This window comes from Homalodisca vitripennis, chromosome 1, assembly GCF_021130785.1.
Source record: "Homalodisca vitripennis isolate AUS2020 chromosome 1, UT_GWSS_2.1, whole genome shotgun sequence".
Classification (NCBI taxonomy): Eukaryota; Metazoa; Arthropoda; class Insecta; order Hemiptera; family Cicadellidae; genus Homalodisca; species Homalodisca vitripennis.
The window spans coordinates 140,839,746-140,853,967 of NC_060207.1; the positions used below are offsets into that span (position 1 = coordinate 140,839,746).

At 33.6% G+C, this 14,222-nt stretch overlaps 1 protein-coding gene across 2 annotated transcripts in view; it reads right to left on the reverse strand.

Annotated features, from left to right (window-relative positions):
- Positions 1 to 1,277: 1,277 nt before the first annotated feature.
- LOC124372410 (protein UBASH3A homolog) overlaps positions 1,278 to 14,222 on the reverse strand; it is a 48,837-nt gene continuing 35,892 nt past the window's right edge. For both annotated transcript variants that reach the window (XM_046830818.1, XM_046830812.1), the window contains 5 exons: positions 14,062 to 14,197; positions 13,866 to 13,980; positions 11,216 to 11,431; positions 7,690 to 7,947; positions 1,278 to 3,858 (listed from right to left, as the gene is read on the reverse strand). In XM_046830818.1, coding sequence (XP_046686774.1) covers positions 3,608 to 3,858; positions 7,690 to 7,947; positions 11,216 to 11,431; positions 13,866 to 13,980; positions 14,062 to 14,197 — 976 coding nt within the window. In that variant the 3' untranslated portion in view covers positions 1,278 to 3,607. The remainder of the gene's footprint in view (positions 3,859 to 7,689; positions 7,948 to 11,215; positions 11,432 to 13,865; positions 13,981 to 14,061; positions 14,198 to 14,222) is intronic.

The window sequence follows — 14,222 nt, forward strand, 5'->3', positions numbered from 1 at the left end:
CCACTAATGATTTTTATTACAAAATATTAATTTCTGTTACAGTATGTTAATTAACACAATGACAAATAATCTCAGGGTGTCACGAATATGGTGATCACATCAGGGTATAAAATGATTACAAGTTTGGTACCTTGGACGGAGGGGTAAAATGAGGAAATAGTACAAACACTCATTCCTGTTGATTCACAATGCTACAATCACAAGTTCGGTACTGTGTCCGTGTACTGATTGATGGAGAGTGAGATGAGACGGGGAAAGTAGTCCATTCTTGTAGGAACACTACGCAGGCAATAATTTTTAATGTATTCAAACACATTCAAACTAAACATGAGCTGACCAAACAGTATTTTGAAACAAAAATATTGTAATCATATTTTAAAATCTGTTCACTCATTTTAGTTACCAATAGCATTATTTAATGTTATATTATTATATAACACCTATTAGACTACAATATAATTGTGTTTAGATGGCAATATATCGTCGATTATAATTATTACAAATCACTAAAGTTAACCGAAAGTTAATTACTGTAATCACTAAAGTACGAGACTGGTGTAACTAAAATAGCCGATTAGAATAAACGATTAATTCATTATAGACTAAGTTTGCACAATCAATTAACTTATAGAAAAATTAGTCTTAATCAACGACTGATTCTAGTAGAGAAAGTCTGTTCAATCAACTAAAATTAGTTGTAAGAATTGTATAATGTATGTATATGTAAAATTGATTGCAGTAAAAATAACCGATCTAACCAGTTATTCCCATCACTACTGGATACGTAAAATCCCTTACAAACAGCAGATTTGTTTCAGTGATGGCTACAACAGGTGGCATACACTAACAGTAAACATTGAAAAGAGTTTGAATGTGTTCTCCACTGCAGTCATTAGGAAAATTGTAATTCAGCATCTATGAAAAAAAAATTCTTGCATTTAAAAAAAAGCAGCAAAACCAATGAGATTATAAACTAAATTATTGCAACATATCGACAGTTTACCCTATCTACAGATGCATAAAATTGTGTAATTAAAATGTGGTACATTAATATTGGTTCCAGCAGTTTACTTTACATTGCACTCGGGACTCCCACAACCAATGGTGCCTCCTACAGTATTTTATGTTTGGTGGTTGGAATTAGTGAAAAGAGACATTATTATATCCCACAAAGTAAAATGTGTAATGCGATATCAGTAAAGATATTACCTTCAGAGTAACATTTCTTTATGTCTTCATTTTCAGTCTTTACATCAGGTGTGTTAAGCAAAAACAAGTAACAGTAAAAACGTTTATTAACAGTTGAATATAAATGCCCATTCAGTTTGTTAGTTAACATACACTGATGCTAATTGATGGCTGTATATAAACCAAGCAACAACTTACATAAATTTCATCCAATTTTTACAATTATTTAAAAATAAAACATTATTTACTATGTTCACCACAAAATACTTTGTATATAGAAGTATAACAGAACAAAATACTAAGTAAACAAATAACATATAACCATCCCGTTAATGTAGAGGCAGTGTTAAAATAACATAAACTTGTATACTTTTTTAACAAAATAAATATTGTTAAATAATTTAAATAAGTAATATTACATTTCTTAAAATGTTAACTGTTAAATCAAGACTGGAAGTATATCAACAACAAATAAACATTGATAAACATTTAACACATTAAAAAGCTAGTTAGGTCTAAAACAACAATATAACTCTACTTTCAATGATTTCCATTCTTCCATTCTTGCCATTCTTTTACAAGTTTACTTGTATTTTTAATCCAAATTATAACTGCCAATATTATAAAAAAAATAAAATTATAAAACTTTTTAAAGCACAAACATCTCTGAAATCCTTTAAATTACTAATATGTTACTTATTTTTGGGAAGTCTATATAAAATGCAACAAAAAATACTTCAAACATTGAAGTACCGTAATACAAATAGACTAAAGATCCGTTAACATTTGCATTGTAATTCAAAAGAAGGTTGCACTAATTCAGTCGAAACAATACTTGAAAAATTACTCGAAACTATAATACTTCGGTAAACAACAAAATTTGAAATTTAAAGATTTGACTGTTTATAAATTGTATCATCTTTTACTGAAAACTTAAACAATAAAACTTTGAAAAGTCATGAATTTCATGTCTCAATACAAAATACTATAAAGTACAGTTGTACAAGTGTATAATTTTGCTAATTAAAATATAGCACACAAAACTGAAAATAAATAAAAATAATGCAATAGCAATGTCTAATAACCTAGTCACATATACCTGAGGAACTCTTAACTTTAAATATTAAAAATATAATTAACTACTTTGGTGTCAGCAGAAGCTACAGTTTGAAATGCTGTAGCAGTCTTATCAGTGCATAAATATGTACTTGTATTTAGATTGTTCAGCTTAGAATTTATAGTAATGGAGCCTTTATTAGACTATACAAAAATAAACCTGCATACAGGATGGGGCACACCACTGTCCGTGATTTATAGAGGTTAAACCTAGAAACTTATCTTCTTCGCTTAAACAAACACCGCCATATTTTGACTCCAAAGAATTCGGAAAAATAATTTTTAACACCCAAAATGGCACTTTTGGTGGGGTAGGGATAATTTTTTTTAAGATTTGTAATGTAAAGGTAGGTCAAGCCATACCTCATTTAAAGGTAATTTTGGGAAAACATTTTAATTTATGACGCTTCTTGTATAGAGGGTGTTCTAAAGTATCAATGTTGTATGGTTACAGGTTTTTTTTACTATTGCTTTATCAAATCCAAATTTTTTGCCAAGGTCAACAAAAAGTACTCTTTCTAAAAATATGTTACAATTGGTAGTAGGTTTCTCGGTTCAGCTGCTATACATCACTGACGGATGTTCTGCCTCACCCTGTATAAATCATGCCAATAGTACTTTTTATTTAATATATTTTTATGTACAACAGGTATTTTTTAAACTTCTCATTCCTTAGCAAGCTTTAAAAAAAATTCAAATAAATCGTTTGATATTTTCCATTGTGTTATAAAAAAAATTGTAAAATTTCTTTATTTTTTTATATCATTTGCTGTCAATAATGAACTTAAATCAAGAGCTGCACATAGTAATATCATGATGAGCTGCAACAAGCCGACTACAAGTACATGTCTAACTAAAAATGTAATAAATTAAAAATTATTCTAAAAGACGATTGTCCTGAAACTAAGAAGGACATAAATTTATAGGCAATATGAGGCGAATAAAAGCTATTTTATCATGAGATGACGGGAAAGGTATGTACTAAAATACCTCAGTTCGCAATTAAAAACCACTAACACGTTTCCTATGAACCTAGTAAAATATTTATATGATTTTAAGCACGTTTTTTATCACAGTCTGTTCATTCAGTACTTCAGTTATTACATCAATTTAGTGATTAAACCTTTTGTTCACTTTCTGTTCATACGTCCATTACCTTTGGTAATAAGCATTTACTGTAGATAACATCAGTTATCAACACAATCTAGCTAATATGTTAGGTACCAATAGACGATTACAAAAGCGACAACATATTGACAACAAAAGCTTCAGAAACAAGTGCCAAGTCCCCTCGACAGCTGTCTTATGTGAGCAGCACACGCCAGTCAAAGCGAGGGTTGTTGCAGTGTGTGATTGGAGGGAAAGGAGCCTCCACCAGCTGCCAGGGTTTATCCACATCAGGGGACACTTGTTGTGCCACTGTCAGGCTGCAATACGGGATCTTGCGCAAGAGGTTGTTCATGTCTTTGCAATCCCGTGGTGTGGCACCCACCAGCTTCCTTGTGCACACGTCCAGCGATGCCGCATGGCCAACTATAAGTATGTTGCCACCTCCTGACAATGAAAGCAGCAAATTAAACAAATAAAATTTTTAATTTGTTTCTTGCCCGTATATTAATTCTTTATCTACTAACTAAAATTTTCATACAATTACAATATAATAAAAGCTTAATAAATAAGACCAAAAAATGTTTAGTAGTAAGATAAGCTATGATTTTTTAAACCATTTAACCCTTCGCACCTCACTAATAAATCTATTAACTTTCCTATAACGCCAAGACAAGTAAAAAATGTGTTTCTTTAAGTTCAAAGCTAATTTTTATTATAACTAAATTATAAAAGATAAAAGTAAAAAACTATAAACGGAATTTTACTTAAAATTAGCGTATTTATTGTTAAAAATAAAAAGAACTGTATACAAAACTGTTTATTTCAAATAAATTTTAATTTCATTAAACAATGCATTAAACAGAAAAGTTTACTTACATTTTACAATAAAACAAGAAAAATATTTCAAACTAATCACAACGCTACCACACGATGCAGAATAATAATGAAATACGTAGTAGATGCATGAGCGAGAGCACTCGTGACAACCAAGAAAGCAATAATACACAGAACGGATGTTTGGTTATCGCATGGAGCGTGCACCGAGATTTCAAAGGCCTTTTATGAACTAAAAAACTCTCCAAGAGACATAATCTATAATAACGGATATAACTGTAATTGGCATATCGGTCAAAGTCTGCCATTCTAATATATCCATCTACGGCGTGGGAAGGGTTAAAATTTTATAAATTTGTAAGTTTATTAAAACAATTGAATGCAAAATAACAAATAAAATAAAGCTAGTTTACGGCTGGATAGTGCAAAGTTTCAGATGATAATTAATGGTTTTTTTCTGGCAAAAATGACTGAATTTCTTTGCTACAGGGTGGGGCAGAAGAACTTGCTTATTTGAATTGGGCACTGTGAATTTGGAGCATGTGTTCGTTATTGAAACTTTTTTCAAAAAGGACGCTCAATCATCACCACGTAATGTGTATTCTGTACCCGCTTTAATATCGTACCTTGTAATCGTGTTCTTGGCCGTCAGTCTATTGTTTCATGGGTAAATCCAGGGAAACTGGTAATGTTAAGAAAAGAAAACTTGGACTTCCACGGACAGCAAGAACACCTCAAAACATTGACATGGAAAGGCTGTCTGTTTTGCGATCCCCTTAGCAGTCTGTCCGTAAACACAGCTGCTGTAGGATTATCTACTCGTTCTGTGAGGCGAATTCTTCAAGAAGAACTAAAGTTTCATACTTAAAAAGTAGCAGTTGTGTAGAAATTTACTCAATATGACTTTGTTGCTCGAGAAAACGCGCTTTTTAACATGCCTGAGGGCACATTTGTTTTCTTTAGCGGCGAAACTCACTTGTAAATGTCAGGATGTGTCAATAAACAGAATAAGCGCTGTTGGAGTCCTGCTAGCCCCAGGCAGCTTCTTCAGTGATCTCTACATTCACATGATATTGTTTTTTTGTGCTCTATTGAAAATTTGGATAATTGGTCCATGGTTTTTTGAAGAAAACAAATATGCAGTATAAACGTTAGTTTTCCAACTACTACATCCGTATGCTTCAGGAGTTTTTCTTGCCAACACTCACTGAGATGGATGTGGGAGATGTGTAGTTCCAGCAGCGAATGTCAATGGTAGTTTTGTGATAACTCCCAGGACACCTTATCTCCATAAGGGGCGACCCTCATCAGCCAGCACGGTCGCCTGATTTAACCCCATCCGATTATTTTTTATGGGGCTATCTCAAATCACTGGTTTATTCTGATCGTCCCAAGACCCTGGTTCAACTGGAAAACAACATTCATCAAGCTATTGCCAACATACCGGTCTATATGTCGGAAAAAGTTGAACGTAACTTCAGAGCCCAATTAGCGCAGAGCATTGACAACAATGGGAGCCATCTGTCTGATGTCATCTTTAAAGCTAAGTAAAAATAAACTTTAAATGTTGTCTTTGATGATATTAGAAGAATCAAATATATGTCTTCATTACTTTCTTTTCAATTTGATTTATAAATAAGCAAGTTCCTCTGCCCCACCCTCTATCTATTCAATGCATAATAACTGGAATTGTTACTTAAATTTATTGTTGTTAATATTTTTAAACTAAAAATAATAAGTTTACAGATGCTGGTCTGAAATAGGATAAATCCAACATAATACACCGTGAAAAATGTTTCCAAATTTGGAACAGATTTCTGCTTTTAATCAAGTTTTGGTTCCAGCTGCAACTGGATGTTGAGTTACATCTTTCCTTTCACCTTTTTCATTTTCTTTGTCGATTTCTAATGCATGTTCACTCTCAATACTATCTTCAGCATTAATTGGAGCCTCAAACATATCTTCATTATTAACGATAATTACTACGAGTATGGCCAGACTTAGAAAGTATATTTACTGGATATAGTGCAACACTGGTGAATTCTGTTTACTGGTCCTGGTACTATCCTAGTCAGGCATCTTGGTTTGGATTGTCTTCTTTTTAAATCATGACAAAAATATAAGGAAATCCCTCATTGTACTTAGTTCTAAAAGGTCTTGTGCACTACTTCCAGTCATGTCACCTTGAAAGAAGGGGAGATTAGTTCTGTTACCTCTTCCAGTCAAAGCAGATAGGGAATATCATACCTCTCGTGTTTAAGCTTTAAAAGCTTTCAGCATTAAGCAAAGCCCACCAACCCAACAATCATCCTCTGTTATAAATTACATGTATTACCAGCTCCTTTTACCCCATTATCTAAACAATTTCAATATAAACCAGCCAAATATTGGATTATCTTTCATCTGCATTGACAAACAAAATGTTTTCAATATATCATCACTAATACATGAACTTGTTACTATGTCTGTAAACATAAACAAACACTGGATAAACAACAAACAGCTAAATCAGGAGCAACCACAACTCTTTAGCTATTGGTTTATATAAATATAAATGGCAAACAAACTAAGTAGATCCAGCAGTAGATTTAAACAGAAATGTTGTAAGTTGGATGTGTTAAACTGGAAAGGGTTAAAACCAATTGCTTCTTACATAAAACTAGCAGGCCTACCACCAAAACAAAACAGACTTCAATACCATCTTCTATTTAACCCAGACTGCAATAAACATCTTGAAAAGGAATCAACTTAGAAACCTAATTAAATTAAAGGAATGAATGTAAAAATCCTTGGTATATTCTGAGACCAACAACAGATAGTAAAAGTAGGCTGTAAGTGTCTGTCCACTTCCTCCCACTGATTCCATCATGTCTTTTGTCTTTTCCTAGAGGTTTTCTCTATGTGGTGCCTGCATTGTATTCTATAGAGGAGTTCTTTCTTTGGATTAAAAAAATGTTTATTGTTTTTTTTTTTAACACAATAAAAGCATAAAAGGGTATTATCCCGTTAATGTTTCCTTTGGTTTGGGGTTTCAGACATATGTCTAAACACACCAGTTTCTGTTGTGGGCTCTGCATATGTTCCACTATGTTAATTAATTATGTTTCTTGTTTTGTTAACTTTATTGAAGTTAACTTATATTTTAAAGTTTCACACCTGAAAGGGTATAGATGAAAACTCTTAAAATTATGTTTTTTTAGTTTTTGAAATACTTTAAAAATGTTCACAATTCTGATAAACTTAATCCTGTCAATACATTTGATGGCTACAACAAGTACATAACTGAGTATTGTTATACTAAATAAAAGTACTCAAAAGATTTACCTAGTAGCCACTTTTAGTTGTAAATGAGACAATTGTTGAGCCAATCTCCTGGCATAAATATTACAATATATTATTAATTAATGATTATGGCAATCATGCCTTAATTACAAAGTTTACCTGCAGCCAATGTGTTCTCTAGGATTGCCTGGGTAACTGTAGCACTTCGGTCATAGAACTGTTCTATTGTCTCGGAACGGTCAGTTTGGGTGATGGTCTCAATGGATACAATAGGTTTGTAAGCCTGGTTGACGTTGTAACCCTCAGCTGCCAGCTCTTCCAGAGTCAACCATACAGGAAATCGAGCTTTGTGCCAGACTAGCCATTCAAACAATCCTGGTTCAACAAACAGTTGTAGCTTCTTCTGCATTCCTAGACCTGCCACAGAAAGTGAGAGAAGTTAATCAATAAGTAAGGCCTGGTTGATGTAGCCACCAGTTGCTAGCTCCCACAGATTTACCTCTCCAGGAATACTATGTCCAGCTCTAATACAATAACCCAACTTCACCTGGCACACAGGAAGTTAACACTGTCTACTATAACTTATCAGATACAACCATATTGTCACCTCAATTACAAAATTGTGTGAACTGCCTTAATTTTAAAATGATTATGTTTTCCATGTTTAAATGAGGTATTACCTCCCTGAACATTGATTTGGCACTTAAACCCCTTTATGTTTGTGATGATGAGTGGCAGATGGAAATGTTTGGCCAACATGAACACTGTACCAAAGTAATAAATTGTTCAAGCAACTGATTCTTTATTAAAAATCATAGATATGTACTGTTTATTCATTGTTAAGATGAGTAAGCAAACACTTTTAAACAGAATTAGATAATTGATGCTATACCTCAATCTGCAAAAGTACGATTACAAAGTCATTGATATTAACTTTAATCCTCTATATTACCAGTTTTGTCACATTTTGACACAGGAAAACAATAAAGTTCCTCAAAGGATGAATAATGCATCAATTAGATTCATGTTTAATCTCCACATACTCGATTTCCAAAGCAAGCCCATTTTTAACCAATCAACTTCAAAATACTCTTTTAGACAACGTTCTCTTATAAGGGAAATCCCAGTATCAGAAAAGAAAATTGCAGACTTGTTCTGATGTGTGAGCCCACCAGTAAGATACCATGCTGTAATTCCTATTAAATAAACCCTGAAATGTCTCGAAGAATGTTTTCGAACTTTGCTCTCAACAAGTATAATGAATTGCAAGGCTTTAAATAAAAAATGTTTGTGAACGTATTTTGTGCTAATAAATATATTTAGATTACACATGTGGTTAGGCATTACATTGAGCACAAATTACTGCTGGTAAAAAACTAACAGAAAAACATTTGTAATTTTTATTGAATGTAAACTAAAGATATAAATATAGATATTTGTAAACAGTACAGACAACATTTTTGTAACTTTTTAGTCTACGTCCTATAAAAATACAAACATGTATTCTAAAAATCACACCAGGGTGGCTACTTAAAACTGTTTTTAAATTCCCGGTCATAAATATCCAATTCTCTAATGGATTTTTAAACCAAATATAAATAACTGTAATACTGTACTAACCCACATGCTGAGTGAAACTGTAAAAGGTTCGATTCACCAGCTGTATTTACAAGAAATGCCTAGCAAATTTCATTCCTAGCAATATATGCAAGACATTCTGTGACAATTCATTACTACCTCCTATTTTAAACTCCTTTGTTTATATTTCTGTGTCTTTCAATGTGTCGACATAACATTGTGTATACCTAATAATTGTCCTTTCTGTGATGTTTGGAAAATGCCTGTATTCAATTTGGAAAAATAAAGAGAACTAGAAGAAAAATTACCAACCAGCAATACTGTGGCAGACAGTCTAGGTCAGAGGTATGCGGTGCACAAAAATTCGGTATGAGACTACAAGTTTACAGGTCAACTCAGTAAAAAAATTTTAACTAAAAAACTTGGATCTGAACTTAACTTGGTTTATTCTTTTGGGGGGAAAACAAGCCTAAGAATGCCATGATATTTTGGAGGAATTTAAGCAGCTACAGTGAATAGACACCAGACTCACAATGGTTTGCCTTATTAAATATATAAAATGAAAGTTATAACTAATTATTTATTACAATACAGGAATTGCTTGATTTGTTTATAAATCTGAAAAGGATTCAACTGAACTGCACAAAATAGGCAATGCATTAAGCCATAATTAGGATAATTTCAACAAAGTTTCTAACCAGGGAAAAATTTGTCCGTCAAGGAAGCTATATTGTTTAATTTAACATAAATATGAAATTAAATTATATGAACTGTGAACCCATGGCGGCTTTATCCTAAACATATTAATTTACATGATAAAGGGATAGTCCTAAATACAGAAAGAGGTCACACATACGAAGTTATTATGAGGCGGAAGGAAAAATATCTTGCAAAAGGGCATGCTCTGTTTTTAGACAATTTCTTTAATTACTCTTGCTGAAGATTTTATGGAGAAAGGGACCAACAAGTGTGGAATTCTTTAACAAACAAGAAAATACAATCCAGCAGCAGTTGTTCAACAAAAGTTAAAGACAGGCAAAAGTGCTAGTCACAAAAATGGAAATGTAACCATAATGAAATGGGGAGATAAACAAAACTTTTACTGTTCCACAACTCATGACCCTGGTTTTGAAATACAGTAAACTTCAGTTAATACGGCACGGCACGGTCATGACTGCCGAACTATCAAATTTGCCGGATAATTGGATATATATCAGACAAATAATTTTGACATAATAAAGATACAATCACAGTAAAACACATTTTATTATTCTAATATAACCTTCAGCTAGTCCTCATTACATTAGCCATTTACCCATCAGCATACAAAGCCTTAGAAATTGTTTAAGCTCTGCGTTTATAGGAATCCAACTGTTTATGTTAGAAAGATATGATAAGAGGGTTTTCCGCAATGACATCTGCACGTTTGTTAATCCAAAAACAAAATTTCCCCATTTGTTCATTGTCAAAAAATATTACTAAAAATATTTAACAGTTCAATAGCTTGCTCAATCTGTACTTGTTCTTGACCATCAAAATCATGGATCTTAGACAAGTAATTAGTATCTTTCTATTAGCCTCGTATTTTTTCATGAGTTTGATGAACTCTGTCCACAACAAACAGAACATTGGGATCATTAGAAATTCCATGATTTTTGTAATTTTCATCATGAATGAATCCAACATGAAGATTACCAATTATTTGACTGTTTGGGTTTAGTCCCATGGTAAAATTAATTATGTCTTCTGGGTGAGGCCCTAGTTCATTTTTAGTACAGTACTTCCATTTGTATCACCTGAAGGGTTATTACTCACTTTCGCCATTAGAACTAAACAAGGAACTAACGTCAGAGTCATCTATCAACTCTCTGTCTATTTCACTACTACATTCTAGTGTCACAAGGCCATTGTTACACATGTTTTTATCTTTCAAAAGATTAAAAATATATAAATCACCAAAAAAAAGAACAGCTTAAAGTACATCAACATAGCCAGAAACCAAGAGGCACACAGGAGCACCACACATCTCTACAGATATTTTTATTCCTTTACTAATTTGAAAAACAACAACATAAGATGGGAAGCGTAACTGAGTACGAGTTCTTACCTAAGAGAACATTATGTGCAGTCTGAACACAGCGCAGAGATGGGGAGACAAACACATGACTAATAGAAACCCCTGTGTTCTTCATGCCTTCACCAGTGAGGCGTGCCTGCAGCTCACCCACACTGGTCAGTGGGCAGTCTGCCGTGAAACAATCTGGTCCACCACATCGCTGTGGTACTCCAGCTGGCATATTCAGGTCCTTGCGACAGTATTCTCCTGCCAATCATGTCAGTTAATTAGTTCAATAAATGTTATACAATGTTGAATTCACTTATATTTACATTAATATCAGTAAAAGGAAGTATGATGCAGTCAATGTTGTTTGACTCGGTTATATCGCTATAACTGCTGTAGCTGCTACACTGCACCATTGGCCACTGTATTTGGGGAAATTCTATTGTTGTTCTTTGTTAATTACTAGCATTGAATGATTTGACAGGGCGACAGGATTTAGGACATTTCTCATTATGCACAAATAATACTGAAGCAAACAGAAGTTCTGGATCTTTACTTCTGTCAGTGAGTATTTCTGTTGTTCTCACCTTCAGTCAAATTTATGTTTAGCACGAAAAAATTAAACATTTAAAAAAGACTTCTTTTTTATATTTAACCCATTGCGGATCACTGACGAGCTGGGCTCGTCACGCAGCGGCCGGGCCTAACGGCACGGTGACGAGCTCAGGTCGCAAAAGCGGTCTGCTTTTAAATTTTCCTCCAAATAGTTCTGTTAATGTCTGATAGATCGGGTGATCGTCTTCACTTGTCTACTAAGAGTGTTTAACAACGGTCTACGTTTAGAGTTTTCAAAAGTTTTATAAATATCCTACAGATCGCAGTTGTATGTCGAAGTTGAAAAATCATTCATATGAGTTTACTCTCTGCTTTTTAGCGCTTCTGATTGGGTGTTTTCCTCAGTTGTTATTATAATACTTTTGAGGTTAGTGACACAACTAAACGATGCAGACGTACATGTTGGTGGGTTTAGTCTAGACAATGGCCCAGATATTGCAATCGATTCGCCCGAGCCGCTTTATTTAGACCATGATTCAGACATCATCCCTGCCACACCGTAACCTTGCTCACGTGTTATCGTTCCTACATCACGGATACCCCAGCAGGCCCATCTTCCATCTGAACGAATACCTTCGCAGCTGAATTTTCTAGTATACAATAGCGAGCGATACGATGTGGCGCACCATTGCTGGTCGTGCGGCCGCTGGTGCCCGCGCGCCAAAACAATATGATCCGCAATGGGTTAAGGCATATGAAGGCTGTTATAATGTTATGTTGTAAAATACATGATTTTTTATTAATATAATTATGTGCCAAAGAATATTTATTACAATTCTAGATCATTTCTGAAGCAGTTCATATTGATTTTTATTTTGTCTGAACTATCAGTTCAAGTTTTTTTGAAGTAGCCCTATTGGATAGTGTGTTCTTAACCCTTTGAACGCCGATATAAATTTAGTAATTTTTTAGATTACGCTCATTTAAGGTGAAAAAATAAAAATGAAAATTCCTTAAAGCTAATTTTTTTATTCATTCCTAATGACTAATAGTCACACAAACAAAATAAATTTTACAATAATGTAATACTTGCATTAAAATAATCACATTTTTTCATAATAATGGAATATTTCAATCAAAGTCAAATTTAGGTTACAGAGTAATCAAATGCATGTGATGAAAAATATGAAAACTTTGTACAAGGATAAGAAAACAAATAAAGTGTAATATGCTGATCTTGATTAGTTTTATAAGTTCTGATAATAATAGATTTAGGCAGTTGTACGGTAAACTTCAAAACAAAATCGGGAGGAAGCCATGGGGTCTCGGGACATGACTTGCAGCCATAATTACACAACAGAAAAGAAACAATAAAAACTTTATTATAACACCTAAAACATGGTAACAATAACTTTTTACAACTTTTTGTATAAGGAATAACAACGCAAGAACACTTCCCAAAGTCGCAATGCATGCTCCACTGACAGTCGGTAATGGCAGATAGTATCGTCATCGGCGTACAGACAGGAGTGGGAGAACAGCTGCCAGCAACAAAAAAATTTACTGTTTACCTACTGCGGCCAGCTGACAGCTGCAACTGGATTATTTGGTCAAGCCAGTACATTACTTTGTATTGTGGCTTATGTATTGAACTTATAAACTTCAAAAACAGTAATAAAATATATTTTTATCGATCGGCGGATTATTTCGTCTTTGGCGTTATAAGACCATAAAACATCGCGGATTATTCCATCTACGGCGTGCTAAGGGTTTAAGTTTTTTTTGTAATTCAATTCACGAAATTTTATAGTTGGTACACAAGGATTTGGCTTTAGTAAAGTTTTTTCATCTGGTTTGGATAGCAGTAAAAACTATAGAAATAATTCATTTTTAGTACCTTTAATATATAGTTTCTTCTTCAAAAATTGGTTTTCAAGGAAAACTGTATAACGTAAAAGAATTAACGATTTATAAATATATATATTGAATGTAATACAACTTAGAAGAGTGTCAAAGTCCTTTTGTATAGAGAAGAAAGTGGTCATTAAACTTCATTTTTATTATAAAAATGTAAAATATTTATGTCATCAATTAAATCTCAAAGCTAGGTATTATTAAGTGACAATAAGGGAATACACACCTCCCTCACTGAAGCAGTAGGGGATCCACTTGCCAAAGGCGAAATCAACTCTCTCCCCATGCCTCATAATGTACAGTTGGCGAGGACTATCAGACACAGGAGCTGTTCCTGTTTCCTGGAATTGAGAAAATTGATAGTCAAACCAACATATCTAAAAATAAGTGATAAAATGCTCTTAAATGAAGACATAACCCACCTTGGGCAGCTGAGAGAAGTTGCTTTCAGAGCTCCCATAAGCCAAAGACATTGCTGCCAACTGTCGGGAGAGATTTACTGATGAGTCCTCCTCGTCACTGGCTTCGGCCCATCCGTCTTTCCAAAGGCCACAGGTTCTGTTGACATGATAATATTTCTTTT